The sequence below is a fragment of the Penicillium daleae genome (genome assembly GCF_028827525.1).
Source record: "Penicillium daleae strain IBT 16125 chromosome Unknown utg000009l_segment0_segment0, whole genome shotgun sequence".
Taxonomy (NCBI): Eukaryota; Fungi; Ascomycota; class Eurotiomycetes; order Eurotiales; family Aspergillaceae; genus Penicillium; species Penicillium daleae.
This window is the reverse complement of record NW_026623157.1, coordinates 1,335,037-1,362,172: the sequence shown is the minus strand read 5'-3', so window position 1 is coordinate 1,362,172 and position 27,136 is coordinate 1,335,037. Positions and strand designations below refer to the sequence as shown.

Genomic DNA, 27,136 nt, shown 5'->3' with positions numbered 1-27,136 from the left:
ATCCCCTCGACCAAAGACATACTTCACCACTGCAGCGTCCACACCTTCACACTCCCATCGTCTGCAGACGTCACCAAAACCTCTTCCTCCTGGCCTTCCGTAGACCCCCGATCCGCGCGCTTCGCCCAAGCAGCGTGGTTGATCTCATAGATGCCATGCGCACCATCCACCACCGCAAGAATAGACCATTCCGTCTTGACAGACCGCTTCTCCGTAGTCTCGGTATCCATAGCATCTGCATCAGTCGCCGTCGGCTTGACAAGTCGTTCCTTATACAGCACAATCCGCCCATCAGCCCCCACAGACGCGACAAGTCCGCTTCGCCGACTCCAAGCCACGGCGTACACTGCCAGCTCGTGTGCATGCGGCAGCACCGTATCTTCCTCCCACGTCTCATCCGTCCCAGTGGGCCGAATGATACTCGGGATGCCAGTCGCTGCAGACGAGTTCAGGCCTGCGGTTGTGCTTTCTTTCGGCAATCGGCGCCAGATACGAACAGTTCGGTCATCCGAGCAAGTAATCAGACGTGGTCCAGACAATGCACGCTGCTCGCGCCATTGGCTCACAAGCTCCGCGCTCTCCTCTGGTGAAGAGGTAGATGTCGAGGGAATATTATCCACGCTCTCCCAGTCTAGGAACCACACCGTGCCCCCGTGCCCCTTGATGCACGCCACTTGGCCCCAATCGTCCAAGTCCTCACGCCAGATTCGAATTGTATCATCGTAGCCACCGCTCGCAAGACACTCTTCCGCAGGATGCCACGCAACACACTTCACATCACCGCCATGCTCTTGCATCACCGCCACCGTCTCAAAGTTATTGTCACCATCATCCAAGTCCTCCCAGATCCAGATTGACTTGTCCCGCGCGCACGTCGCCAACAGCATTCCCGAGGCAGACCACGAGACTGACTTGACCTCGCTGTCATGCCCATCCAACAGCACCGCAAATCGCCATTCTTCGTCTTCCTCGCCATTATCCACTGCAGGGCCATTGGGGTCGCCATCAGTATCGGCATTGGTGCCGTTACCTCCCCACCCCACGCCGCCACCTTCCGCACGCCCATAGCTATCCCACCGCCGCCAGACGCCGACAGTAGCGTCGAAGGAGCCAGTCGCGAGCACGCTTTCACCTTGCACGTGGGGCTTCCAGGCGGCGGTACGTACGCTGCGCTTGTGTCCGCCTGTGATTGTGGAGAGGAGCTTGAAGTTCGTGAGCGAGTATACTCGCACGGTCTTGTCGGAGCTGCAAGTTGCGACGATGGGTAGGGTGGGGTGCGGGGCTGTGAGCCATGCTCGTTCCAGGGAGGGTGGTGTGAGGTCTGAGAGGAGGGTAAGGTTTGGCTTGGCCATGGCGAGGACAGTTGCGATACAGGACGTATTTTCCCCTGCTCGAGATGGTGGAGGAGGGGGAAATTTGAGGTGAGGGTGGTCGGGTTAAGGAATGTGGATGTGGGGTGGATTGCAAGGTTGTCTGATAAGATAGCGGATATGCTTAGTTATAGTATCGTCCTAACTAACTATCCACTGCCTATCATCGGAGAGTGGAATATAATTGATATGGAAATAGAACATTCATTTCAAATTGACTTCGTTGCATTAGTCCAAACTCCTGGAATGTCATGTCATACTCTCAAATTATAAGCAATTCATCCTTTCCCATTCCAAACCAAAGCCAGTCCTGCCAATCTGCCCATGTTGCAAGCCTCCCAAGCAAAACAAGCCAAATGTAATTGCGATGGTACGAAAGAACGAACAGAAAACGGGTCATGTTATAATGATATAATTAGTACGCCCTCGGAATGCCTTTCACTGTGGGGGAACACTTTCGTCGCACAGACGCTCATACACGCTGTTGTGGCAGAGCCAGTCTACCTCCCGCACTTTCTCCAGCTCATCGACCAACTTGCCGACTTCACTGACAAATTCTGGCATGCCAGCCGCAGCAAGGCTTTGACTTGCAGTCGTGGTGGCCCGAACTCGCTCGGAGGCACTTGACGCACTCAGACGGGAGAGAACGTGACTCCGCAGACGGGACAGAATGAGCTTAGCCACCGGGTCTGAGAAGCTCAGCGCAGAAGGTCTGTTGGAGGCAGACTCGACCGTGAGGGTCTCGGAAGATGCATCCGTATGAACCTGCACAGCAGGCTGAGATGCGGCGGAAGAGCTTGCAGTAGCGACGGGTGCAAGTACTCGTCTGATTGTTGCTGCAAGCTGGGCACTTGCAGCGGAAGGCATAGGATGCGTCGACTCGAGAATCGAGTGCACACGTTCGGCGCTGATTTCGTTGAAGTTCAGAGACAGAATCCGGTCAGCCTCCGGCTTCCACTGAGATCGCGCATCCCGCTTCAGCAAATTCTTGGCTGTCAGCAAGATGGACGCCGTCGCCACGATCTGGAACGCTTTCGCATGTAGGCGCTCCAGTCGCTGCTGATCAAGTGCGAGCGTTTCCGGAATCAGATCCTCAGATACGATAGCATTGCTCAGCACCAAGTCCACAAGACCGTGTGCATATACTCGCGACGCAGGCGGCCGAGGCTCTCCCTGGATATTCTCCGGGTCTCGCTTCTTCATTTCGTCGACAATAATCTTCCGGTTCGTGCGCCAGAAACGTCGGGTCTTTCCAAGTGTGATCGTTCCATCCATAACACCCTTGTCAAAGGTTCGCTGCTCATAGCCTGGCGCCTCCTGAATAAGTTGCGGCGCGGCTACCTGGATCATAAAATTCGTGTGGTCCAGCGACAATAGGTCGATTATGCCCATCAACCTCGCCAGTCGATCGATGGCATCGCCAGAGGTATCCTCGGCAAATGCTTTGACGACGGGGTCGCGATATGGTGCGCAGAGGCGAGGGAGAATATTATTCATAAAGTCGAAGAAGTTCTCATAAGAGAATGAGCCCGCCTTGCACTGGCTCTCGACCAGTTTCGGGTCAAGAACTTCGCTAATAAGGACGTAAAGGGAATTGCCGGGTCGAAGTGAGCGTAGTAAACGATCTTGAATCACAGTGGCCATGGCAACGGTCCATTCAGTGCCATGCCCTGATTCCACATCTCGTCTCATTTGTTCGCACATATGCTCCATAATTTGCCGTCTAGGATCCGTGTATAATGCCTCTTCTATCTTGTATTCTTTGTTAAGGAGAAGCTCGTGTACCAAAGCACGATTCTCAGGGAGGGCCGTAAGAACCTTCGTAAATCGTTCGTGTGGAGACGCACGCTGCTTATCCAGCTCTTGGAGAACAGCAGCATCCACATTGTTAAAGGACTCGCTGATGTGAGAGGTGACGCTCTCGGTCAGAGCATCCGTCGGGGAAGCTGCCGCTACCTCGGTAGAACGAGGAATAGCCTGCTTCGAAGCAGAGCGTTTCTTCTCTCGCTTGGCTTTCCTGAGAGACTGTCTGATCATCTCCATGGCTTTATTCGAGCCTGCAAGCCGCTTGAGCCGGGCCAGGAGGAGGATCTGGTTCTGCCGAATACCTTGGCGATAATCATCAGCCGCACCACCGGCTTCGTCATCTTTGACTGTCTGCCAAATAAGTTCCAATTCAGCAAATTGCGCAAGCATGATTTCAATCAAAACGGTCGAGTCGTGAGACTTCCATGCATGGAACGCTGAGAAAAACACATTATGCGATTCGCACAAAGACTGGAGATCCGCGGTTATCACGGTTGGTGAGCAACAACCGGACGAAAGCAACGCAGTAACTTGATCAAACGCGGCCAGAAGCTCACGCGCCTTGGTGATTAGGTCCTGCTCCTGTTCTCCGTCGCCGCTCAAAACCTCAGTCGGATGTGTGACGATCAGATAGCTGCTGAGAAAGGTGCGCACTGCGCCTCGCTCGCCCATCGCCCCACCTTCCATGTCCTGCAGACCGCATAGGCGGAGAACCTTGGTCATAGTATCCAGCACGGCCTTTTTGGAGAGAAGTGCTCCCACCTTCTCAAAAGGCATTTCACGTACTTGGTTGACTGACAAATTTAATGAGCGGAATTCTAGCATCACCGCCTTTGCATGATGCGTCCTCCAGACTCGCTGGATCTTTCGAGCCGCAGCGTCCTGGGTTAGAGACTTGGTGACTGCTCGTGCCATTTTCTTCTCCTCGGCAGCTGGCAAGCTGCTTGTACGCTGGCGCCGATGGGTTTGCTGGTAAAGCACCCGTCGCTTCTCTGCCTCTGCAAATTTCTCAGCCATTTCAAGCCGGAGACGTGCGTGCTCCGCGGCCTGTTTCTCCCGCTGATCCTCGGCCTTCTTCTTGGCTCGCTTGACTTGGTCCTCGCACTTGGCCGCGATATCAGCCAGTAGACGCTCCCTAGCTTGTTGCGCTGCCAAAGCGCGCTCTTCGCTATGGAGGTTTCTCGTCGCTGCCTTAGCCAGGGCGGCGCGCAGCCGCACCTTCTCGGCGTGAAGTGCACGATCGGCTAGTCGGGCTTTGCGGGTTTCGAGGATGGAGGTGCGCCGGAGGTGTTGGGCAATATGATCTGCGCTCGTGGAGCCATTTGAAGACGCGTTGGAGTGATGCGAGTGTAGCGATGAAACGGAGCTACGTCGCGACGAGGCGGCAGAGGAGCGCCGGACCTTGCTGTTTCGGCGGTAGAAGCGAGCGGCGATGTGCGGCGGGAGAGTCAGCGGAGGTGCGGGCTCCTCGGATGTCATTTCCACGTCAGGTTCAGTCGCGGAGTCCGGAGAAAGGGGAGTTGGTCCCACATCGGGGAGTTGAATCTCGATATCTGAGTTGCGACGCATCATCGTCGAGTCCGAGGCGAAAGACGAGACGAGAGCGACACACTGCAGGGGAAGCCGTGGGAGGAACGCGGCGGGGAAGGTCTGGGCTTGATAAGCGATTAGACGAGGCCGTGAACTCGGGACGAAGGGCAGTTTCGGACCAACCTGGTCAAGATCGCGTTCTTTATAGAGTTATGATCTCAGATGAGGAGGCGAGCAATCTGGAAGCCTGAAACTAGAGACGGGGGAGCATGCTCATGGCAGGGCAGCGGCTGGGGTTGCGGAGGGATCCGTGCTTCGTTTCAGAATAAAGGAGAGGATTCATTCCATGTTGGAAAGAGAGAAAAGGAGAGAAGAAGTGTAGAAGAGAATGAACGGTATAATCTGCCTTGCCCATCCACGAAACCGGGCAGGCCTGAGCTGTTCCCGATTGCTGATTGCTGATCCGATGGAATCGCATGGCCGCAAGCAGAAAGACGTCAACGCGGCTTAGCTAAGCCGCGGCCGTGATTCTTGGGATGGCACTTCACCGTCTCGGGGCGCCAGCAGTTTTACTTCTAAGCCTAATATGGGATTTGCAATATAAAATTTCAGTAGATTATTATGCAGCAGAAGTTACTCGCTTAGTTAACGTTTTGGTTAAATGGTTAGTCATACCAACCCTTCCCGGTTCAATTGTAGTATCATCCCGTCCGTTCGTTGTAAATATGCCTGACCCGGAACTATAAGCGCACACCTGGCGGCCTGGCTGAAAACATTTACATAATAGCTGCAAGCGGAAACTATAGCATACCATTCATAGAACGAAATATTATTGCAGAGAACAAGCTAAGACACTCTCGGTCTCCTGACTTCAGCCTCTATGCCAGTATCACAGCGCCTGATACTTATTGGTCATGTGCGATCCTGCAGCAAGGACCGCCCTCGCCTGACAAGACTCGAGGGAGTCAAGGACGCAAAGTTGCAAAATTCAGTCATCCCTTTGGAAATCAGCACTCAGCTTCTTGCTGTAAGGAGTCTGCTGGGTAAACAAATCCTTCTTCTAGATATCTCTCCATCACACGTCCGATTGCCCTCTCTTCATCGTGGTAGGCCTGCCACTCCCTCCATTCTTCTTCGTCCTTGAAATCTTTGCGAAACTTGCATTGTGCAAAATCAATCATGAGGAGCTTAAATACATGGTCTGAAACCTGGTTCACCATAAAATTCCCTGGTTTGGCACCCTCATTGAGGATGCCTCGATCGCCCATGAAGCAGATAGTTCGAATGGCATCCTCGCAGATGCTCTGTCAGGTCTCTCTCGGGGCTTTTTTTTTCCAATATAGGCCAATGAAAACCCCTTAACATATTGTAAAACAATCCCTGGGACATGGGTATACTGACTGATCATGGTAGACTGCGCCGAGGCCGATCCGGATATTGTGACGCACGTAATCAATCGTGGAATAACCACCCCTTGTATGTCCTTGAGAGAATTGTAAACTTTAACTTCTGTATCACAGAGTCTTTTAGCTTGGTGGCTAATGTATGCTTCGTTTTTAGCAGTATCCCACGTCTGCCAATCTGGAGACATCATCTCGTCGTCAGCGTCAAGAGCAGCGAGGAATTTGGAAGCACCATCATCTCCTAAGAAGCGGTGAAACTCATTTTCAACAGGAACAGTCCAAGGACAGATGAGCTCATTCTCTCTAAGTTGAGTGGCAAAACGTCGGTCAAAAAGCTTCAGTACCACGTCGCCTTCAGATGCAAGCTCAGGGTGGTCTAGCCGAACCACCATTACGCAGGAAGGGTGAACGGCTTGAAAACTTGCACAATTTTTGCTTTCACTTAGTAACCATTGAATGGATTTTTGAGGCGTAGTTTGACAGTGTTTCTAACCTCATAATGACACCTGAAGTAGTTAATATCTTCCACAAGTACACCTTCACGGGTAACGCACTCACTCGATACTCTCATGTTCTGTAGTTTTCTAGAAGAACAGGTTGTTTAGCAACTTAGAGATGTCGTGCGTTGAGTCCTTCAAGTGAATATTTCAAGTCGTGATTGTTTTCCAGAGGCAGCAAGTATTAAATAGGCGAAGTCGAATTGGGTTTCTTTGTTCGAAATCTCCTCGAGATTCGCGAATAGCGACATGCTATTTCTTGGAGGCACAGTCGGGCCTGTCCACATGATTCTCAAATAGCTATTACAAAGAACACTCTTCAGAGCAGCAATAACAAATACCTAGAAGAACCCGGGCTCACATTAACGACTTGAGTATAAGCAAGAATTAGAAACCTTGGAACCTTGGAACCCTGGAACCTTAGACCAAGTCTCGTTTCCAAGTAAGTCTACAGGAAACTGCTTACATCGCAACAATTCATTTAAATCTAGATTTCTGATTGAATCGTTGCATATAAAGACACATGCTGGAGTGTTCTGGCTAGCACTTCACTAAATACATTCGCTGTTTCAGAGCACGCGCAGACCGACCCTCATCTGACCCTTCCCACCACGATTCGCTCTCAAATAGTAAGGAATAAATTTGAGGTCCTTCGAGCCCTTGGAAACTTGATTCTCAGGCTCCGTCACGATTTGACCATCCCAGGCCGACGTATCGAGTTCGCACTTCGAACCATTCTCGGCCACAATGGCGATGTAAGAGTCTGGCTCGGATTGCGGCTCCTCCTTTAAAATTGCGTTCAGATCAAGGATTGTACGCTATTGTCATGTCAGAATGCTTCCTAATTGCATGTGTTGTCGCTTGACTCAAACCTTGAAATGCTGGTGTTCCCAGGGGTGATCAATATCCTCGACACAATAGACAATTGGACCGCGCATAACATATGCCACGGGCTGCATAGTCAGAGGATTCGGGCGAACGAACCGAGGCTTCATCGGGCAAGCTAGGCGGAACTTGGGATTTTGTTTTAGCCACTTAGCGTTTAGAATCAGATAGCCGTTTTCGACTTTGAGATTTTCGGGGCGAGGAGCGATCTGACTCAAATGTGATTAGTTTCTGGAGCCATAGACAAGTCTTGGGCTCTATTTACCTCCCATGACGTTGCCCAGCCCGGAATCCTTAGACGTAGCTCAAGATCAACCGGCGGTCCATCGGTGTGAGTTTCAAATTCCACATCTCCATTCCATGGCCAGTCTGTCTTTTGAGTGACCGTCACCGTTGAGTTGGAGACCTTGAGACTCAAAGTGGCTGAAGTATACATATGCACATTCACAACGGCACTCTGTTGGCTTATGGTGTGATACCAGAAATATCCTCCAAGGAAACCCAAAGTGCGAGTGACATTGGGGGGGCAGCAGGCACACTCAAACCACTCATATCGTTCCGACAGATCTGAATCTGAGGAGGCCAACTGGTTCACATAGGTGAATGCTTTTCCGTTTAGACTCATCCCAGTAAGAACAGCATTGTACATGCACAGCTCCATGATATCGGCGTATTGGCCGTTCAAGTCAATCTGATAAATTGTTAGTAGCCACCATCCTATAATAGGAGATAAAACCTACACGTAATAAACGCTCGGCCAGCATCATAACGCCAATAGCTGCACATGTCTCTGCATAGCAGCCGCCTTCATCAGAGCCTTGAGGTAAGAAATAGTCGATACCAAACCCTTCCCACTTCTTCATAGCACCGATTCCGCCAGTGACATAAGTCTTCTTCTCCACCATGTTCGACCATAGTCTATGGAGGGCGGGTAAGAACTTCGTTCCGGTCTCACTCGTAGGTTGGTGGATTCGAACGAGATCGGCGACTGCTGTGAGGAGATACATGGCTCGAACAGAATGCCCCTCTATGGTCTGCTGTTCAGCAATTGGCACATGGGCTTGCTGATACCAGTAGCTTCTTGCAGCGGGATAGCTCATGGGAAGTTCATGCTCGTTTTCACCCCTGGCCTTCGCTTCCACGTCGTAGTAATGGCTTTTCTCTTTCCCACCTTGCTGATTGCCTCTTTCCTCAACGAAGAATTGCGCCAATTTCAGATGATTGGGATTCTGTGTGACCTTGTACAAGCGAAGCAGAGCAAGCTCAATCTCTGGGTGACCTGGGTACCCAGGCAGCTGGCCATCCTGGTCTCCGAAAGTGGCCACGAAAAGATCTACATATTTACAAAGTGGTGCCAACAGGTCATCGTTCTTGTAATAAAGATGATGAGCAAGGGCAGCTTCGATGAGATGGCCTGCATTGTATCTAGACAAAGAGTCACTTAGCAGAACTTGAGTGCATGGTAGCGCATAAGGAATTACCTACAACTCGTGCATATCTCGCAAGTTAGTAAACCTTTTTTCTGGCTCCACAACAGTGTAATGAATATTCAAATATCCATCTGGTTGCTGTGCCCCTCGAATCATCTGCACTAGCTCTTTGACTGCCGCATCGATCTCAGAATCAAAGGAGTCCATCAGCAAGTAACAGGCTCCTTCGATCCACTTGGCCACATCAGAGTCCCAGAATTGATGATTAGGAACTGGATAGACGGTGGGAGGATCATCATAACTTGGATGCCACTTCAGCTTGAAAGCATCATAGCGGCCAGTGTCCTTGAGCATCTTCAGCTGGTGCCTCAGGGTCTGTTTTCGGACGACTTCACGTCGACGCGCCCAAAATGACCCTGGCGCAAAGGCCGTGGCGACAAAGCTCTCCTGAGGATATTCCATGGCTGATCCCAATGCTTCGACTCCAGGATAAGAGTTTCGGATATGCGAGTGTACTTTCTAAATCTATCGAGCAGATTGTGACCCTTATAGCATTACCGGGGATCGGGGATTCTCCCGTCCCGAACTCCCATAAAATCGGAGATTGAGCGAACAGTATCCCACACGTTCCGGCTTCCCTACGAGTTAAGAAGGAAATCGTTGAGAGCTCTCTACTCATTGTGTTAATGCGGTCCCCGAAGCGGGATGTCCTGTGGGATGCCCGAAGGGTCGAACACTCCGGCGGAGTGGCTCCGGCGGGGTGAAAGGCACAAAACATGCTTAAACGGCTTTGATAGTCAAAAAACATGGACGACAGTAGATGGGATAAAGTTTCTTCAACCTGGACTAGCTTGAACGGCAAAGCGCCGAGACCCTGCATGTGGCAACGATTAGCTCCTGAGTATCTGGAGATCTAAGCTTCAAGATCAGGCTTCCGGACCTCCCACTACCTCAAATGTGGGGCTTCCGAGGCTTCACTTGAGCCTTGAGGGTTCATATATACTGGCCAAAGTGGTTGCACGCACAAGAGAAATGCATTTGCAGGTTGCTGCTTCTTGCGACTGTACTCATTTCTGGGTTTATAATGGGCCTCGTCGAAAAGTGTCTTCCCAAAGATGACCGGTAAGTTTTCAACCATCTCGAGCCTCGGAATCGCCTTTCACTGACACTCCCTTGAGTTTTGCGGCATTGTTGCTCTATGGCATGGTATTTTCAGCCTGCTTTAATGGCTATGATGCTGGTATTATGACGGTCATTTTGGCCGACAAACAGTTTATCGATTACTATGGGATTACTGCGAGCAAGTCTGGATTGGTGGCCACTATTCCTTGGGCCATGACTGGTAAGTGAAGGGGCAATTGTAAGGTACGAACTATATAGTAACTGATTATATCTCCTCATTAGGTGTTGCCCAGCTTTGGTTAGGAGGATCATTGGCAGGTTGGCTTGGGCGCTTGTGGGCATTACGAATTTCCATCTGCATCATGATCATCGGAGTGTACGCATTCTGGCCCTTAAATCTCCTGAGACATGACTGATAGAAATTTAGGATTGTGGAAGTTATTCTGAACAACTTTGGCGTCTTGATTCTAGGTCGACTCTTGACGTAAGTTCTTTCAGCTTCACCCCTCGGTCACATCAGCCATGAGACCAACTCTGACTTTCTACAGTGGTTTAGGATTGATTCGGGTGTGTGTATATCGCGACTAATCTCTAAGTCGCCGAATGTGCACCCACAAAGCTACGAGGAAGTTTCGTCGGCACCGTCTCCCAGTTCGGCTACCAACTAGGCACACTCATCGCTTTTTGGACCGGTTACAGAATGTCATTCCATAAGTCCCCGTACAACATTGCATGGCGGGTATCCAACACCGTTCAGATCCCTATCGGCCTAGCGTTCATCTTTGTCTCATTTTGGTATCCTGAAACGCCAGAGAAATCGCTGCATATGCTCAGCCGCGTCCGATCTGGGGCTCCAACTGACGAGCGTATTCGGGCTGAGTTCCATGAACTAGTTGCCTCTTATGAGTTCCGTCGGCGATATGATCCTGGGTATATTGGGTTGTTCAAGGATCCAAGTATGCGGAAACGTTTGGCGTTTGGCTTCTATGCTGCCGGTCTTCAACAGGTGCGTCACTAGGAAGTCTTCAATTATAGATTTTTCTAACATAATTCCATATAGTGTGGTGGTATTGCTTCTCTTACCATGTATGCGACGCTTTTCTACCAAAGTCTTGGATGGGACTCTGGCTCCCAGGCGCTAGCCATCAACGGCATCCAGTCTGTCTTACAGCTACTTATTGTTCTGGTGGACACATTCACCGTGGAAAGATTCGGACGAAGGGGCCTCCTCCTAGCTGGTTTTGCCATCCAGTCGCTGGCTCTTTTGATCATGTCCTGTCTTTGCACTGCGTTCCCTACGAACTCAAACAAAGCCGCCGCTATCGTGGAAGTTGCGATGCTGTTCATAGTTGGTCTCACGTACTGCTGGTCCAATGGTCCCATTGCCGCTGCAGTTGTCTCTGAAATCTTTCCTCGGCATGTTCGAGACAAGGTAAGAAGTGTCGCCACAAAATTCCGATTAACTGTGTACTAATAATCCCAGGGCTTTGGACTTTCGATGCTTGGTCAAACTTCCTGGCTTATCCTGTTGACACAATCCTGGCCATCCTTCAATGCCAAAGTGGGAGGTCATAGCTACTGGTTACTCTTCGCCCTGAATGTCGCCGCCGGAGTAAGTCCAAAAAACTCAGCTTCTTTTTTTCTGAATTGAGATGACTGACTCATTGCAAAGATATCTGTCTACTTTATCCTTCCAGAGACAAAGGGCGTCTCTCTTGAACGGATGGACAAGATTTTTGGAGGTCTTGATTTCGTCGAGGAAGGTGAGATCGATGGAAGCTCTGAGAAGCGCGAGGCCATGGCCATGGTGAAGGAGGAAGAGAAGGCCCCTAGCACGCATGTGGAGAATACGTCTCAGGGACTTGTCTCGGAGCCCCGAGATCTGCGGTCTGAGTATGAACAGGCTTCCAAACCAAAAAGCAGGGTCGCATCCAGTACATTACCGCGAGAAAACTGAAGGTATTTACAATTTAGATCACTGTGATTACTCATGTTCTGCATAAGATGTGAGGCTGCATCATTGGTCTCTTAGAAGTAGAGCCCATTCCTTAGAAAAGATCTCGGTGAACAAGATGCAATGTTTACGAGGCTATCAACATGGACGCTCATATCCGCGCTCGTCAAACAGTAAGAAGATCTCTACCAGCCTCGATTCAGAGATCAGGACTAAAAGATTATGAGGGGATGGTTGTGGAAGAAAGTATTTATTTTCTCGGATGGCATTTATCGGCCTCTTTTGGGAGGCTTACTATGAATGATCAGCATGCTATCTCTGGCTTTTCGAGCGTCGTCTCGGTAGTGATGGGTGCTAGGTGATGTCCAGAAAGATATTTTCCATTTCGCCGTAATGCTAACGCTTGTAAATAAGAGGTATGTAGGCGCCAGGTTACTAAGACCGGCTTTTCTAATGCAAAGTAACGGACCCAAATGTCCAACTTTTGCCATTCAGCCGTTGGTGAGCTTAAATGGCATGGAGAAGTCATCATGGGTGTAATGTTGCCAAGATGTCGCCAAAATGCATATTTGGAGGAACACACGAAGAACCCTTCGCCGCCATGTGTAGCTGTGTCACTCCTGGTCTCGGACAAGGAGACTTGTGAGGTCTAGAGTAGAGAGTTCATACTCTCATACCCCGCTTGACTTTGAAAGGCGTTTTGTTTAGGAACCTAACTTGAAGTCAAGCCCCAAGCATGGGGATGATGCGAGTCGCATTGTGCGGACCAAATCGCTCGGCATGAGAGAGCGACGGCTAGGACCCGAGAGTGGCAAAGGTGTCTGCGAATAGATCGCAGTGGTCGAAATTATCAAAGGATTTCGACTGGGCACATGTATTCGGAGGCATGACATGTCGAACTGGAAAGCTGTAGACAGTCCATTCGGGTTTTAGAAAAGAGGGCACGAGCTCATCGATGGCCGAAAAGATCAATGTATTCCCCGCCGTCATCGTCGTCGTCCTCTTCGTTATCTTCCTCGTTTGTGTCTGAAGAGTCCGTCGATTCCTCGTTGTCGTCTTCATCGTCGTCATCCTCATCAACTGTCGAGGCAGTCTCGGCGGCTGCCGTATCACCAGCGAGGAATCCATATCTATCTCGAAGCTTTTTGCTCAGGAAGTTCAGTGCACCATATTCCGTCTCACCCTCAGCCCGGGATGCGCTACCGAAGAAAGGCAACGACGACGGCTTCTCCGATTCACGCTCAGAGGGTAACCCAAAGTAATTGCTTACCACTGGGGAGATAGCACGCCCATGAGTCATATTGTAAGACACAAAGCGCCTGTCATCGCCCGTGCCGGCAGATATCGGAGCGCTCAAGCGTGAAGAAGCAGGATTCGTGTTAAGATGCAGTGCTGCCAATGAGGTTGCAGGCTCGCCGTCCGGGTTCAGGAACGCTGCACGCGGTCGAGATGTAATCTCTCCAACACCTTCCTCCTCAAGCACCTCGGATATGTCCCCTCCCTGCAGGACCCGAAGTTGAGCGGTATTATACGATTCACACCTGCGTATGTCAGTGCTCTGCTTCGTCATTAAATCTCATTTGTCACTTACAGATCACATTTCAGGCCCAACCAGTGGTATTTGACAACAGATTTGGCTCCACAATCATTACAATATATGAGACCTTTAGTGTCTTTGAACTCAGCGGGCATCGGTTGGCTTTCGATCGTGCGATCTAGATTTCTGAAAGTTGACTCCATGTTCGTGATGGTCTTGCTGCAGATAGGACAGCGGAATGATGTCTTTGAGTACTCCGAGAGACATTTGTGATGAAGACTGTGGCCGCATCGCATTACGACCACTGTCTCTGGTGATGTAAACATGTAATCTCCGCAAATGGGGCAATCGCACTGAGTTGACCGTTCGATACATCTATGAGTGTCTTCGATTGAGATGGGCAAGCAGACGGAGCATGTCTGCGTATCGTCAGCACCCGTGAATGTATCTCAGGGAATGTATGGTTGGAACGTACCTTGCAGTGGAAGAAGTCCTTGCCAAGTCCTTGGCCAATTCGACAAATTCCACAGTCGTAACAGTGATATATGCTCTTCTTACTGTCATTGTCCCAAAGCTTGCAAATATCGCAGTAGTATTGAGCAGTCTGCTCGTCGCAGTGTCTGCAATTTTGTGCTGCAGGCTGAGCATGGCCGCACAGCATACACAACATGTTCTCCGTATCCCGGCGAATGAGAGGATGGTCCTCGACTGCATCATGGCAAAACCGACACGTGTACCATTTTTTACAAATATAGCACTGCAACTTGACATTCCGTTGATAGTGCTGGCAGCCCAAGATGGCTTCGTCGCACTCTTCCGTATCCGGATCATCATCGGCAGCATCGACAACTTCAGCCATTGGTGATTCAGGCTCAACTTTTGGAACATACGTCGGTTGTAAATCGCTGGGGGTAAGTGAGAATTGTATCTCATATTGCGGGATCGACGATGTAAATGTGGGGCTCATTGGTGTTGGGTCTGAGAGCTGTTTCATCTCCGGAGCGGGAGAACTAGCCGGATGGTTTATACACGGGGAACTCAGCATTGGAGACAGCATTGATGGAAAGGCTGGCGGTAAGTTTCGAGAAGAGTTGTAGCTCTCTGTCATCAATTCGTGGACCATGCGGGCTTTCTCGTTATTATTGAGGTCCAGATCCCGGATGGCATGAATCTTCTTCCTTAACCAACCCATTCCATCATCCGCCGGCAGGGACATCTGGCCGAGCTCATCAACGTTCAATATACCGCTTGGCGATCGCCCAACACCATCCAGTCTCAGTCCTAAATCTGTGCCCGATGGCCGCGTCTGGTCCGCCGGTATCTCATTCAGCTGGGATCGTTGACCCTCCAAGGCCGCTGAAAGTACGCTGATATCGTTCTGCACAGGGCCAGTTGGTAGGGCGTTGGTCACCGGTATAGTTTGGCTATCGGCAACCGGGCCATGACGAGACCCTGGTCGTGTGCCTTCCGGCTCTGGCGTTCGGCCATCCATCTCTTTCGGTAAGGTTGCAAAGAAGGGAGGCACAGGTAAAGATCCTGCATCTCCGCTGGTCCGCGCTAGTACCACAGAGTCTTTACCAATATCGAGACCCGTCAAATCACCGTTCTGGTTCGAGTGGGGGTTTGTCGGTTCGTTCGGCGAGGCCACCGGTTGGCCTCGAGGCTGGAATGTGCGGGGAAATGGTGTGCGGAACCCGAGCTCAATTAGCAGCGAGGTGATGAAGCTGCTCATGAAGGGCTGAGGCGAATCAGATTGAATACAATCGCAATCACCTTCAGCCTCTTTCTTTGCAGTGAAGGAGACAGTTAAGGCGCGGAGGTTGGAGGCATGTGACGTCGGGCTGCTGAATCATCATCATCACATGCCCCGCCATGGCCTTTGGAAGTATGAGCCCAACCAAATTTCCATGCGATTTACGCGATCCTACAGAATCTTTAGGGTTTTGTAAGATTGATCTCCAAATTAGGTAATATATGAAGCTCCTCCGGATATTGAACATTCTACTTTTGACTCGGCCATCCCATCACAATTCACAGACCTGCAGCAGACTGCACCCAATCTGATTGCACCTCCTTGGCTCTATGGAGCGAACTGCTTGGTAGCAAAGACATCTAGGAGGTGGCAGATATGATATGGACTATACATCAGAGGCAGTCTTTCTCCACTTGATTCGTGGTGAGTGGTGCAATGCGACAGAGGGCGGTAGTAGGATCATAATCTGCCTAGGACAGACGGTCAGCCCCAGTAGTCTCTCGGGGATCCAAACTCGACGGTGGTAAGGCGGCCGGATTGCAGAGGAAGGGAGAAATTGATGCTCGTCTCCCATTCCGGAAAGCTGCCTCGTGGGTCTATCCCTCTCAATGTCTGCCCAAATGGAGGTACAGAGGCCCAACGTAGGATTAAATCGGTAGTGCGGCGAATCAGATGGGCATCATGCCACCGTCTCTTAACTGCAAGGGTCCCCTTCACTTCAGACACGTCCCTAGGCTCTCATTCAGACGCTCCACTGTCAAGTTGAGTTGGTCGTAGGCACTTTTCCGCAGTTGGTGCTCTGCGTTGCCAAGTCCCAGGCTTCGTAGACTAATTCGCAAGTCAGCGATATTCATCTCCACTTCCGTGCTGGGCAGGGTGTGATGGGCAACTTACATGCGACTCTCTTTGGCAATCTGCGGCAGTTCCCAATACCGAGATAATAGCAAGTTCTTGAGAATCCGGTGTTCCAGACCCGTCATGTCGGCCGCACGTTCGAGAAAGCGGAGGGTATTTGCGATTCTCAACGGGTTGAATTCCGCGGGTGGAGATGCTCGAAAGGCCGTCCTCAAGGTGGTTCGAAGAACATGCCGGCTGGGAGTCGCATATCTGATGGCCTTTAAGCCTTGTCGGTAAAGATGGCGATATGCATGAACGACTTCTTGCTGGTTGACCAGCGGTCTGATCTGACAAGCGCTCATAGTGGAGTTGTAGCTTGATTTGTCTGGTTCGTTCCGCGTTGGCTGGAGCTTCACTTTCGTCGGCCTCAGGCAACGCTAGTCTCCTTCGGGACAGGTGACTTTGGGCCGCAATCGCTTCGTCTTCGCATTTTCCCCCACTTGCTTGGGATGAGAACCTGCAGTGTTCGTGCTTTGCTCAACTTCTGTCGACCTGGCTCCAGTAGCTAATAAGACGTGTTCTTCTGCAACGTGCCGGGCATCTCCATTTGTTTCGCGCCTGTCACGAACCCTGAGTACCCTGAGTACCCAGTGAAACCCAACCCCAACCCCAGTTGTATGAACTGACCGCCCGTCCCTGCGAGTCTACGCTCCTCTTCTCGACTTGCACTCCCTCGAGTCACCCGCGACGATCTATAAAACATGAGTTGAAGTGAACTTGTTGCCAGGCTGCGTCCAAAGCCGACTTGAGAAGAAATGGCCCGGGTCGTAAGAAGGGCTATGGCAGCTTCGGCTCGGCGCGCGCCCACTCGCGCTGTCCAGAGGCGAGCTCGCAAGCATAAGGTGATCATGGAGACGGTCACTCAAGAGAAGAAAAAGCTGCGGAGCGTGGTATGTGTTTAAGGATCGGTTTTATTTGTTGGAACGATCTCTAAACAGGCGACAATAGATCTGTTTCGAAGCTCAGGCGCCGACTGGGTATACATTCATCCCAGCGGGCAACCCGCTCCTGACCACCTCGTGCAAGGAGCGGTGTCGAAAAGATGGACTTCAAGTCTACGCGGTCTCGGTAAGATATAAACGCCTTTTGTCTGGGCTCTCTTCCCGCATGTTGCTCAACTAGACCAGACAACACCTCATATGGGTACACATAACCTTTCGCAACATGTCCATAGGATAGGGTATCATTTCCCAAGCACAGTTGTCGCGGCGGCTTGCTCAGAGCTGGGTCTATACCTTACGAGTGCCGGGAAAGCAGTGCCCTTCCACACACTTGGCACTCTACAAGAGAGTCCCCCATCGAACTCCGAGGTTGACCAGATTACAATCAACACCGAGGCAAGAGATGCAATCAGAGACTTGTTTCCCAACATTCCCGACAACGATCTGAATCAAATTATCAAGACGGCTTTTCAAAAGGTAAGTCCACTGCGAAATTACATGAGGCGAATGGATGAGAAAGATCGGAGGTACCTGATATCTATATCTACGGTGTCAGGGTCAACGGAAAGTCGGCACCGCATCCGAGTTGCCTTTGGCTCGCAGAGCACAACTGGCAGTAGTGGCGCACATTCGTCACCTCTACACTGATTATGATCGCCTTTTGAAACAGAAATCATTTCATGAAGCTAGATCGGACGTGGAGCAAGTGACATTGGCCAAAGTCATTGCATGGCGTGGAGATGATGAAAATGGACAGACAGCTCTGGAGGATGTCTTCCGCGAGGTTATCGTTATATCCGACGATGATGATGACAGTGAAACAGAAGAAGAAGGGCTTGTACCAGCAGGCTCTAGGGATCGCAGCGTGGAGATTTTCTCTAAAAATGGCGGGACCCATGAGATCCAAACTCAACCGATCAGCACCGTGCATGTTACAACCCAGGATCCATTGCGAGAGCAATCTGAGGAAGCCGCGTCTGGATTCCGGATTGTCACCAGGGTGCCCGCCCAGAATGCCATCAACCGACGTGGATTCAACAGATATCAAGCCTGGAATCGCGCACTGAATAGGTATCGAGCCGAAGCCAATTCTACTGTACAGGCTCCAATTGGGGGTGCCACCTCCAGTGACAAGCAGAGTCCACGGTATGGGAAACGCCCTGTTGTTGTCCAGGATATGCCAGATCCTCCTAGACGTCGAGACATCACAATCCCCTCCATGGAGACTGTTCCCAAAATTTTGTCACGCCCTGTCTACGTTGACAATTCAGGGCAGCGGTCGCTTGCCATCCCAGCAACGGGTCCTCCATCCGGGAAGAGCCATGTAGGTCCTCAAGAAAGACGTCCGCTTCTGGAACCCCAGCCGGTGATTGCCCAGTATGAATCCAGTGGGCGACCACTTCTACCACCACTAACCACACAGAAACCACATGAATCTCGTCATTTGGGTGCGAGAAGCTACCACACTGCTAATCCTGGCTACTCCCAGGGTATGTCCTACCCGAACACAAGTTCCCATACTCGTTTGGAGAGGATTCCCTTATCACTCAATGAAGCAGACGCGCCCGTGTTTGTGAGCGGGCCGCAGGAGCTTCACTCAAATAGGGAGAGCCTGTTTGGACCCCGGCCTGATCTTGCCGGTCCTCTTCATCCCAGGACTGGACCAAGTCGTGAGGATCCAATACCTTCAATTGAACTGATGGAGCCTCCTGGCCTCGCCGATAAGCGCTGGGCCGATGGCCGCTTAGTACACATGACCAACAGGATGTCGCTTCGTTCCGTAACTCCAGGCCATTCCAAGGGTGAGACCTCGCGGCATGCCCATGCTGTGGCCCCAGGCAGCTCAGAGGATCAAAACTGCAAGAGGAGACGACTTTCGCACCATGCTGCGGGCGCTGTAAACCCACGCCTCAATGACTGGAACCCAAGACCTATTGGAAATCCAATTCCGGAGGAACCGCGAAGGCTATACCGCCGTGATGAGATTATCCAGCCAGAGCCTCATTTGCAGGATAGGACCTATCTCCGTCGTGATTTTCCCCCACCTGCAGAACAACCTCTAGCTATAGGACACCCACGGCAGAGAAATCCCGCCCCTTTGGTTCCATCTCAGGTCAGCTTGAGTGCCAGGCCCCCTCTAGATCGGACGCGTATGGCCGAGCCCTATAGGCCAGTTTCCATTCATACACAGACAAGCCTTCCTGGTTACAACGGCATTATTCCCTCTAGTGATCGCACCATTGGGCCACCAGCAGGTGTTTCTTACGCGGATGTCCGTCCTGCTTACTATGGTGATCGTAGTCCCCATTTGGACCGTGCGCGGCCTACCACGCTCGAAGAACAACGAGCGCCTCTTTGGAGATCTCGTACTGATGCCGATCACACCGTGGTCCATTCTGCTCCCTCCAACGGGAAGCTGTACGCCGATGACTTTGTTCGTCACGTTGATTACCGAGAGGCTCGCCCCGTGCCAGTGGAATACTATCTCCCGCGGTCGAGACATCAACCACTCCCGCATGTGGAAGAGGATCGTGGCCAACCGGCACGAACAAGGATTTCTGACCTTCATGCCCCTCAAGATCTTTCTCACCTTCAGGGCCCGACAGAAACCCGTCATCCTCGAAGTCCACGGGTGGCATTAGCTTCTCACGACCAGGGCCCTCGTCATCCCAACGCCGGGTCCAGCCCGCGTGAACTTCATAGTAAACCCAGCGGTGCTTCTCGTGACAGACGCCCAGGTAGTGGGCTTGGCGCGCCGCGGTAAGCCCTTGCGGGACTGTTGTCTCATGCTCACACTTCTAGTCTTTTAACTGGCCCTGCTGGGACTAACATCATCGCAGACGCATCCATGACCCGCGGTCGTTTCAAATGGTCGAGCAAAATCGCCCCATCTATGTGCAACGAGTCGAGTCGCAGCCACCGTCGCACTATCCCGTCCCGGATGGACGGCCCATTGTGATTGTCGATTAACGAAGAGAGCAAGAGGACTTGTTTCCAGGGCGTTTTGAGAGTTCCCGGATTAGGATTGATGCATTTGTCACGCACGCATTTGTCTATGATACCCATATGCCCATTCTTGTTAGAGTGCCTGCGATCATGATTCTTATAGGATGCCAAGTTCATGCCTTCATCTTCGGCATGTTAATACCAAACTATATACTCTCTTTGTATATTCCTGGTCGAAATTTGTAGATATCAGGGTATGTTCGATATGGCTAGACAAATTCTGAAATGTCCTCAAAAAGGTTGATAGGATTTAATGTAGGAATGCGAAAGGTATATTGCGCTTGTGATACAGTTCTTCTCCAGTGTACAGGAAGCCCGCGATCAAGTCTTCCAAGTACATCTGAAGATACAGCACTCTCTTGTGTGAAGATATTCCGACTTCCATGTAAACCACTCCCTCACTTCGTTTCGGTTCTGTTCGGGGGAAGCCTTTCACGCTGGTACGGCCCAAGAATTGTCTTACACGCTCATGGTCTGTCCATCAGCCTCGCCCGTATTCACCGTCTTGCCGGTCTTCTTGATCGCGGCCAGCACGGTATCGTACGAGACAGTGGGTTCGGTGGTAATGTTTGCCGTCTGGGATTCGAGGCTGACATCGAATGTTTTGACGCCTGTAATCCTTGAGTGTGAGTAATAAAAGACAGCAAAGGGAGAGCCAGTCAGTGGATCGGCAGGGGATCGACGCAGGTCGGAGCACGGGAATCGGGGTATACAGACCTTCCAGACGCTTCAGGACTCGCTCGACGGCACCAGAGCAGCCGCCGCAGGTCATGGTCACATTGAACTTGTACTGGTGGTCGGACATGGCTGGGACAAGGGGAAGTTGCAAAGAGTTGGAATTGTTCCGCGGGGCTGCGGGGAGATAAAAAGGCGGAAGCGGAGGTGACCCAAAGGAGGGGAAAAGAAGGAAAGAGGATTACGACGAGAGAGAACGATGGCAGTGGTGAGACCAGCTGGCCTGATTTGCATTATATAGGACCACAGTAGTATATACCTACATGGTTCGTATTAGTGACTACTTGACAGGGGTACGACTATCCTCATGTTTACACTTTTTGGTGTTTTTGTGTTTTGTTATTATTGATCGCATTCCCGTCGCAATTTGTCAGAAAACTAGTTCGAGCCATTTCCGCGATTGGCCCATTCGACCAGTGGATTTGCAATGTGATTCAATAAGATTCATTAGATTCGCACTGTCAGCAGCACGCCATTCTTCTGGGAATTGGATCGTGATGCATGAACTATGTACACTCATCGAACGCAATAATCGCGCCCTGTTCGACGCTAAAATCCCGCGGCCCGCCGCTTCTTTTTGGATTTCTGGCTCTTTTTCGTCTCGCGTGCTCCGAATTGTCCGCGCTCCATTTGAGTCATCGGTACTTCGTCGACTGTCAGTTGACTGCTCGGCAGTGGGAGCGCTGGTAGTGCGTCTGCAGGCTGACTGCCCCAGGTTCGAATAGAGGGTGCAATGGGAGTACCAGGCAGGGATGTGGCCTCGGGCACCGTTGGCTGTTGCGATCTTCTTCGTGACCGGCTCCTTCGGGGTAGACTCGGTCCTCCTGTACGTCGTGCCTCTTCTTCTTCCAGCATCTGCGAGGTCTTTTGCCATTCATATGCTGCTGGATCGGCGCCCGGTTTCCAGTGAGATAGCAAGTTGGCCACATTCCGGGCCATAGGGCGAGGCGGTTTGAACGTGGTAAATGCAGATAGGCCACTGTAGGATGGGGTCATAGTTTCTTTCGAAGAGTTGCTTGATGGTCGCTGAGAGCTAGTTGCTCCCACGCTCGTTATCTGACTGCTAGGCAGTTGTGAGGATGGCAAGCTCTGACTTAGATTCTGTGAGGACATTGGCCCCTCCCCCGCAGCTTGATTCTCGCCCGTAGTTTCCATCTTTTGCGGCGTATCTTTGGGACTTGGCGGGTTGGATATGCGGACGATCCGTGATAGAAGTAGATCAAGTGCAATCCCACGAACGACTCTCTCTTTCGTTACGCATGTGAACCGAGGGATGTCGTGTGAGACGCTGGTCACCCACCCTTCCACCAGCTGATCGTAAGTGCTCAGAAAATCCAAGCTTGAAGGTCCACCTGGAGAGGTGGGTGGCAATCCATGGAAGGTCTGTGAGAAAGTCTGCGGCAGGATCATATATCGAAACGGAGCCCAGTCATCAGGACTCTCGGGTATGATGGTTGAGACTAGACGCGTCAAATGATGGGCGGTGTCATCAATATCCTCCAGCACGGGTCGGCCAAGATTAAGCTCAAGCCTGTAGTGCATTCCCGTTAGTTTATTCGAATAGAACATGCTCACGCAAGGCTACTTACATCGTTTCGGTTGCGACCCACTCCTCTAAGCCGTCAGTCAGGTTATTCTCCCGAGCGAGGATGAGCTGATCAAAGGTAGATCCCAACGAGACAGAGCTGTCGGGACTTCTACCAACTACCAGATTGGCCACGGCAGACGCATATATAGACGTCAAGTCCAAGGTCCACTGGAGATCCAGATCGGAATCAATGGTGAGCTTTTGGTGAACAGCCGCAAGGGGAGGGGCAACGGTCTCATCCCAGTCATCCACGATAAAGTTTTCATCATTCATCTCTGTTTTCTTCTTGGGGGCATGATGTCGCTTCTTCAGACGCAGAACCTTGCTAGTCTCGAGATGCATCTCATCCTCTGCCTCAGGTTTTCCATCTGGTAGCCTGAAAAGGCTCTCATGAACGGCAAGTGATGAATCAAGCCAGAAGAGCTTGGTGAGCTTGATATCCGGGTTGTAATACGATTTCCCGACGGATGCAAGGGTGTGGCCGATTTCACGAAACAGCAAGGTTGAGTAGTGAACAGGCTTTTCTTTCTCGACCGAGGACTCACTGACTTCCATTGGCACATCTAACAAGAAAGGATCCGGCACAGGAACCATCTCCGTGGGCTCGTCTGCAAGAAATGGACACGGGAAGACTTGGACAAGCTCGGTAAGCTTGGAATAGACAACCATATGCAATTCTAGTTCAGTTAGTATGGACTCAAACACTAAGTCATATTGTAAAATATTTAGCATACCTCCACTGATCAGCAGATCACTCAACCGTAGTGTGGTGTCTTCAGAGTCTCTGAAATGACGCCAGGCCAAGCGGGGGCGAAGTGACGTTCTTGACCCATACTCCTTTGATGGTGCAGCGGTAGCATCAAACCACAGCAGCCGAGAGGTAGTAAGCACAAAAAAGTGAGCCACATTTTGGGTGCTTCGTTGTAGATCTAGAATCCACTCGGACTGCTTCGTCATGCTGAGCTCAACGACGTTGCTTTCAATCTCACCCTCCGCTAGTCGGTAGAGCATGAGGCAACGTCTATCAGAGACTAGAATGGTTGAGAAATCGATGACCCATTCGATAGATGCCCAGCCATCGTGCCGTGGGCGAGTGGAATCAGGCTTATCGTCCATCTGGGACAAGGTGCCTTTCTTTCCACACGTAGCAGCCCAAGTGGCTCTTCGTCGTCGTTGTCGACCGGATATGTCCCAAATGCTCCAATTACCTCTAGTGTCAACTATAGCGAGCTGCCGCGGATACCATGGGTTGAAGGTCACATCGGCATGGGGGAATCCGCCAGTGTGCGAATTCGATATGTCAACTACGGGATTTGCATCGAGCCGGGAATTTCGAAGGGGAGCTGAGAACGCAGCCGTGTCATCGTCCGGGATGTACATGGGCACTGGGTCTCGATGGTATAGAGGCCGGAATATTGTGGTCGCATCTTGCAGGCGCGCGGCCATCCACAGACTCTTCTCCTCTAACGGCCGCGCGAAGCAGATGTGCTGAATGGGGGCTCCCCGCTTGGACCACTCAGTAACCTCTGTGTTGCCGATGCATGGTACACGTAATGCAGTGCCCTCCAACGGTAGCTCTGCCGTCTCGTCTGTCAATACTCGGAATGAGATCGTATTGCCACACTCCCCAGTTACCGACGCCGCGATTGCGATCGGTACTCGACCTCGTTTGTCTTCCGCGCCGTGATACGTCGCATAACCCAGGTCGAGAAGGCAAGATACTTGTGGATCACAAATATCGCTTGCATTTAGAACAACTTTCGAAAAGGCGTCATCTCGAAGTGATGACCATTGAGAGGCAAGCTCGGGGAGAACGTGGGGAATGAGTTGCGAATCCGCCGTTCGAATAGGTTTGGACGAGTTCTGGGTCTGGGAAACAGGATCAGGGGCCGGCACAATCGTTGTTGTAATCCCAGTGTATGATATCGGGAGATTTCTTGCAAAGGAGCGCGAAAATGTCCACGTTTGTGTCTCAGCGAGATAGATAGCTCTTCCTACGTGCCCATAGTGTAGAGCACTCTCGGGGTGTTCATCCATCGGATCTTGCTATGCTCCGTGCAGTTAGCGCAAGACCGGACCGGAGCATGTCGAGAAAGCTCTCAGAACATCAATCGTTCTAAAGTATTGCGGAGGTCGAAAGGGACGAGTATGCTACTGCATCTCTTGACGTAGTGTTGGTGATCCGGCTGAAGTCCGAAAGTTTTTTGGCTGCTTATCGATAAGCCCGCTTTCTGTGCTCGTTGCGCCGCAACCCAAAACACCCGCGATCGTCAACGCGTCAAGTTCCTTCTTGTCACCCACCACGTCGCAAACTTCGCCCATCAGACCATCTTGATACCATTGATACTATACCTCCGGTGATACATAGCCATGGCTGCTCCATTTGAGCCCTCCCTCTCGACCAGTGGCATGCGCCCTCCCCTCGCCTCGGCAGACGCCCCCTCCATGGCCGACTCTCTGCCCAGCATCAATTTCGGATTCGAAGACTTGCGCAATCGCATGGCGCAATTTACCGCAAAGTTTGACGCATTCATCGAGCGAGGTCGCAAGCGGGTTCTGGAGGAACGAAACCAGTTTCATATCAATCTCGCCGAGCTGCAAGGTATATTAAAGCAATCATAGGGGGCGCATTCCACTAGGGCAATAGCTAACTCAACACACAGAGGACGAACGAATGCGCGAGCGAGATATCGAAATAACCAACTTGAAGGTCCAAACCCACGACCAAACCCTTCAGAAGGAGGCCGCGGAGGCAGCCGAAATGCACGCTGCAATCTCTTCGATCACCATGGAGCGCGATGCGCGACTCGCCAAGCGCGATCGCCTGAAGCAACAGATCGCAGAAACGCAAAAGGCGATCAATCAGAAGTTGGAGGCACAAAAGACACATGCGAAGCACCTGGATGCACAATCTCGACTCAATTTTCCGGAATTGGAATTTTGGCAGGATTATCTATGTTTACGGATTGAGGGCGCTGGTCGTGAGGACCGGTTGAAGTTTGTTTACAGCCACCTTCTGGAGAAAGACTGGGAGGCAGAAGCCTGGTTTGAACTGGGCACTGCCAGTCGTGACTACGAGGTATTGCACACCAAGCCCAAGGTCAATAGGGATGCCTTGGAGCGTGAGGTGGATCTGGTTAACGATGATCGAGATTTCGGGGCATTCCTCAAGCGGATGCGCAAGCTGTTTATGGAAACGATGAACTGAAGGCGGATGGTTTTGTCCTTAAAGATATCTGTTTATGACATTCATGAGGTAAATTAATACACAGGGATCATTGTGTTCATTGAGGTCGTCAAAAAGTACGTAGACCAGCACCGGCACCGAGGCGATATGATGAAACCATGCTCAGCCGCCAGTTGCCTCACGGTAGAAAGCGACACTCCTATTGGCACCGGCGGTAGCGAAGCATTCGGATCGGGCTGTCTTTGGAAGCCACTTGGCACTCCAGACTGCCTTCTCAGTTTCAGAGTGTGTGGCAACACACATCTTTGTATCAATTGACCAGACTTTGACTTTGCCATCGAAGGAACTGTCAAGCTCGTTAGAAATATGCACCATTCGGCGTCCACCGAACTGAAACCACTTACCTGCTCAGAAGGTACTCGCCTGAGCTGCTCCACGACAGAGACAGCACCCAGGCCGCGTGGCCAGAGAGATTGGCAATCTGTTCACCAGAAGAAGTGTCGTAGAGAACGATAACCTTGGAATCTCCCGCTGCCGCAAGAATTCTACCACCGGGAGAGAACGCCACTGCACGCACGGGTTTCACCAGGCCTAGACTTTTCGTTAGATTTGGTGGGGTCATGAAATTCAAGAGTCGTGCGCACCTGATAGAGAGAACGGCATGCGGCCAGTGTCTGTGAGGAAGATGTAAACAGCACCATTTTCATGACCACTGGCAATAAAACGGCCATCGGCAGACTGGAGATGTCAGCAGAAGCCATGGTCAAGAGCTGCAACTAAGGACCTACCAGGTCGATGCATGTGCCGAAGCTGCCCTTGGTTTCATGGTCTCTTATTTGGGCTCCACCTCCACCCAAGTCCCATACGCCGACACGACCATTCTCAGAGACACCTGCAAGATACTGGCCGTCTCCGGACAAGGCAATGGCCCACGGATGAACCTTCTTCAGGATGTCTGTCGACTATGGTTAGCACTGATGTGACCCCTCGTCATGGAAGCATAAATGTCTCTTCCGTACCTGTAGTCGCAGTATCTGCCGACCAATACCCATCTTGGGAGTACCAGGCCTTGAGATTCCCGTCGAATCCAGCAGTGATGGCTCGAGAGCCGTTGGCGTCAGTCACGATGTGGTGGCAGCCCAGTGGGTGAGCTGCATCAATGGACTGGATCAGCGGAAACTCCGTATCAGTAGTCGAATGTATCTTGATGGACGGGGCCCCCGATACAGACAGGACCTGCTTCTCGGTCACTGCCAGAGAGAAGATGTCGACCGGGTGCGCTGGGCCTCGGTCAGCTCATATCAATTCATTTTTAAGATCTTGCCAACCCACCATTGTCGGCTGAGCCCCACGTAAGGTATTGTCTCGACTAGACAAGGTTAGCAGCGATGCAAGCTCATAGGGGTTCTAATTGGACGGTACCATGCCGAGTTCAGTCTCAACGTGAAGAACTGGTGTTCCAGGTTCAAAGTGCAACGACCCTCACGGTTCTGTT

The 27,136-nt window shown here is 51.4% G+C and overlaps 12 protein-coding genes across 12 annotated transcripts; 3 read left to right on the top strand and 9 right to left on the bottom strand.

Moving 5' to 3' along the window:
• Nucleotides 1-23: 23 nt before the first annotated feature.
• cia1 (iron-sulfur cluster assembly protein CIA1) lies at nt 24-1,352 on the bottom strand (the record flags this gene model as incomplete). The annotated part of the gene is made up of 1 exon (XM_056915007.1): nt 24-1,352. One exon carries the CDS (start codon nt 1,350-1,352, stop codon nt 24-26), a length of 1,329 nt encoding a protein of 442 aa, XP_056759761.1.
• Nucleotides 1,353-1,808: 456 nt separating this feature from the next.
• Nucleotides 1,809-4,748, bottom strand: N7458_011624 (IQ calmodulin-binding motif domain protein; the record flags this gene model as incomplete). The annotated part of the gene is made up of 1 exon (XM_056915006.1): nt 1,809-4,748. The coding sequence occupies one exon, from the start codon at nt 4,746-4,748 to the stop codon at nt 1,809-1,811; it is 2,940 nt and encodes a 979-aa protein (XP_056759760.1).
• A 965-nt stretch (nt 4,749-5,713) lies between these two features.
• Nucleotides 5,714-5,974, bottom strand: N7458_011623 (uncharacterized protein; the record flags this gene model as incomplete). The annotated part of the gene is made up of 1 exon (XM_056915005.1): nt 5,714-5,974. The coding sequence occupies one exon, from the start codon at nt 5,972-5,974 to the stop codon at nt 5,714-5,716; it is 261 nt and encodes an 86-aa protein (XP_056759759.1).
• Nucleotides 5,975-7,175: 1,201 nt separating this feature from the next.
• On the bottom strand, nt 7,176-9,383 carry N7458_011622 (glycoside hydrolase family 127 protein; the record flags this gene model as incomplete). The annotated part of the gene is made up of 5 exons (XM_056915004.1): nt 7,176-7,424; nt 7,479-7,700; nt 7,757-8,182; nt 8,232-8,916; nt 8,977-9,383. 5 exons carry the CDS (start codon nt 9,381-9,383, stop codon nt 7,176-7,178), a joined length of 1,989 nt encoding a protein of 662 aa, XP_056759758.1.
• Nucleotides 9,384-10,005: 622 nt separating this feature from the next.
• Nucleotides 10,006-12,000, top strand: N7458_011621 (uncharacterized protein; the record flags this gene model as incomplete). Its single annotated transcript, XM_056915003.1, has 9 exons — nt 10,006-10,043; nt 10,100-10,263; nt 10,326-10,419; nt 10,471-10,527; nt 10,592-10,610; nt 10,663-11,049; nt 11,104-11,475; nt 11,527-11,655; nt 11,716-12,000. The coding sequence occupies 9 exons, from the start codon at nt 10,006-10,008 to the stop codon at nt 11,998-12,000; spliced, it is 1,545 nt and encodes a 514-aa protein (XP_056759757.1).
• Nucleotides 12,001-12,946: 946 nt separating this feature from the next.
• N7458_011620 (RING finger and CHY zinc finger domain-containing protein) lies at nt 12,947-15,266 on the bottom strand (the record flags this gene model as incomplete). The annotated part of the gene is made up of 3 exons (XM_056915002.1): nt 12,947-13,538; nt 13,589-13,953; nt 14,010-15,266. 3 exons carry the CDS (start codon nt 15,264-15,266, stop codon nt 12,947-12,949), a joined length of 2,214 nt encoding a protein of 737 aa, XP_056759756.1.
• A 734-nt stretch (nt 15,267-16,000) lies between these two features.
• N7458_011619 (uncharacterized protein) lies at nt 16,001-16,486 on the bottom strand (the record flags this gene model as incomplete). The annotated part of the gene is made up of 2 exons (XM_056915001.1): nt 16,001-16,115; nt 16,182-16,486. 2 exons carry the CDS (start codon nt 16,484-16,486, stop codon nt 16,001-16,003), a joined length of 420 nt encoding a protein of 139 aa, XP_056759755.1.
• A 453-nt stretch (nt 16,487-16,939) lies between these two features.
• N7458_011618 (DUF2293 domain-containing protein) lies at nt 16,940-20,095 on the top strand (the record flags this gene model as incomplete). The annotated part of the gene is made up of 5 exons (XM_056915000.1): nt 16,940-17,074; nt 17,133-17,252; nt 17,312-17,602; nt 17,682-19,885; nt 19,966-20,095. 5 exons carry the CDS (start codon nt 16,940-16,942, stop codon nt 20,093-20,095), a joined length of 2,880 nt encoding a protein of 959 aa, XP_056759754.1.
• A 495-nt stretch (nt 20,096-20,590) lies between these two features.
• Nucleotides 20,591-20,936, bottom strand: N7458_011617 (copper metallochaperone ATX1; the record flags this gene model as incomplete). The annotated part of the gene is made up of 2 exons (XM_056914999.1): nt 20,591-20,742; nt 20,849-20,936. 2 exons carry the CDS (start codon nt 20,934-20,936, stop codon nt 20,591-20,593), a joined length of 240 nt encoding a protein of 79 aa, XP_056759753.1.
• A 479-nt stretch (nt 20,937-21,415) lies between these two features.
• N7458_011616 (uncharacterized protein) lies at nt 21,416-24,491 on the bottom strand (the record flags this gene model as incomplete). Its single annotated transcript, XM_056914998.1, has 3 exons — nt 21,416-22,397; nt 22,456-23,131; nt 23,189-24,491. 3 exons carry the CDS (start codon nt 24,489-24,491, stop codon nt 21,416-21,418), a joined length of 2,961 nt encoding a protein of 986 aa, XP_056759752.1.
• Nucleotides 24,492-24,824: 333 nt separating this feature from the next.
• On the top strand, nt 24,825-25,662 carry N7458_011615 (kinetochore Spc25 family protein; the record flags this gene model as incomplete). The annotated part of the gene is made up of 2 exons (XM_056914997.1): nt 24,825-25,056; nt 25,118-25,662. The coding sequence occupies 2 exons, from the start codon at nt 24,825-24,827 to the stop codon at nt 25,660-25,662; spliced, it is 777 nt and encodes a 258-aa protein (XP_056759751.1).
• A 141-nt stretch (nt 25,663-25,803) lies between these two features.
• N7458_011614 (SKI complex subunit WD repeat protein SKI8) lies at nt 25,804-27,010 on the bottom strand (the record flags this gene model as incomplete). The annotated part of the gene is made up of 6 exons (XM_056914996.1): nt 25,804-25,987; nt 26,046-26,232; nt 26,286-26,379; nt 26,430-26,596; nt 26,661-26,921; nt 26,974-27,010. Coding segments are annotated over 6 exons (930 nt in total), but the record flags the coding sequence as incomplete, so codon positions are not given.
• Nucleotides 27,011-27,136: the final 126 nt, after the last annotated feature.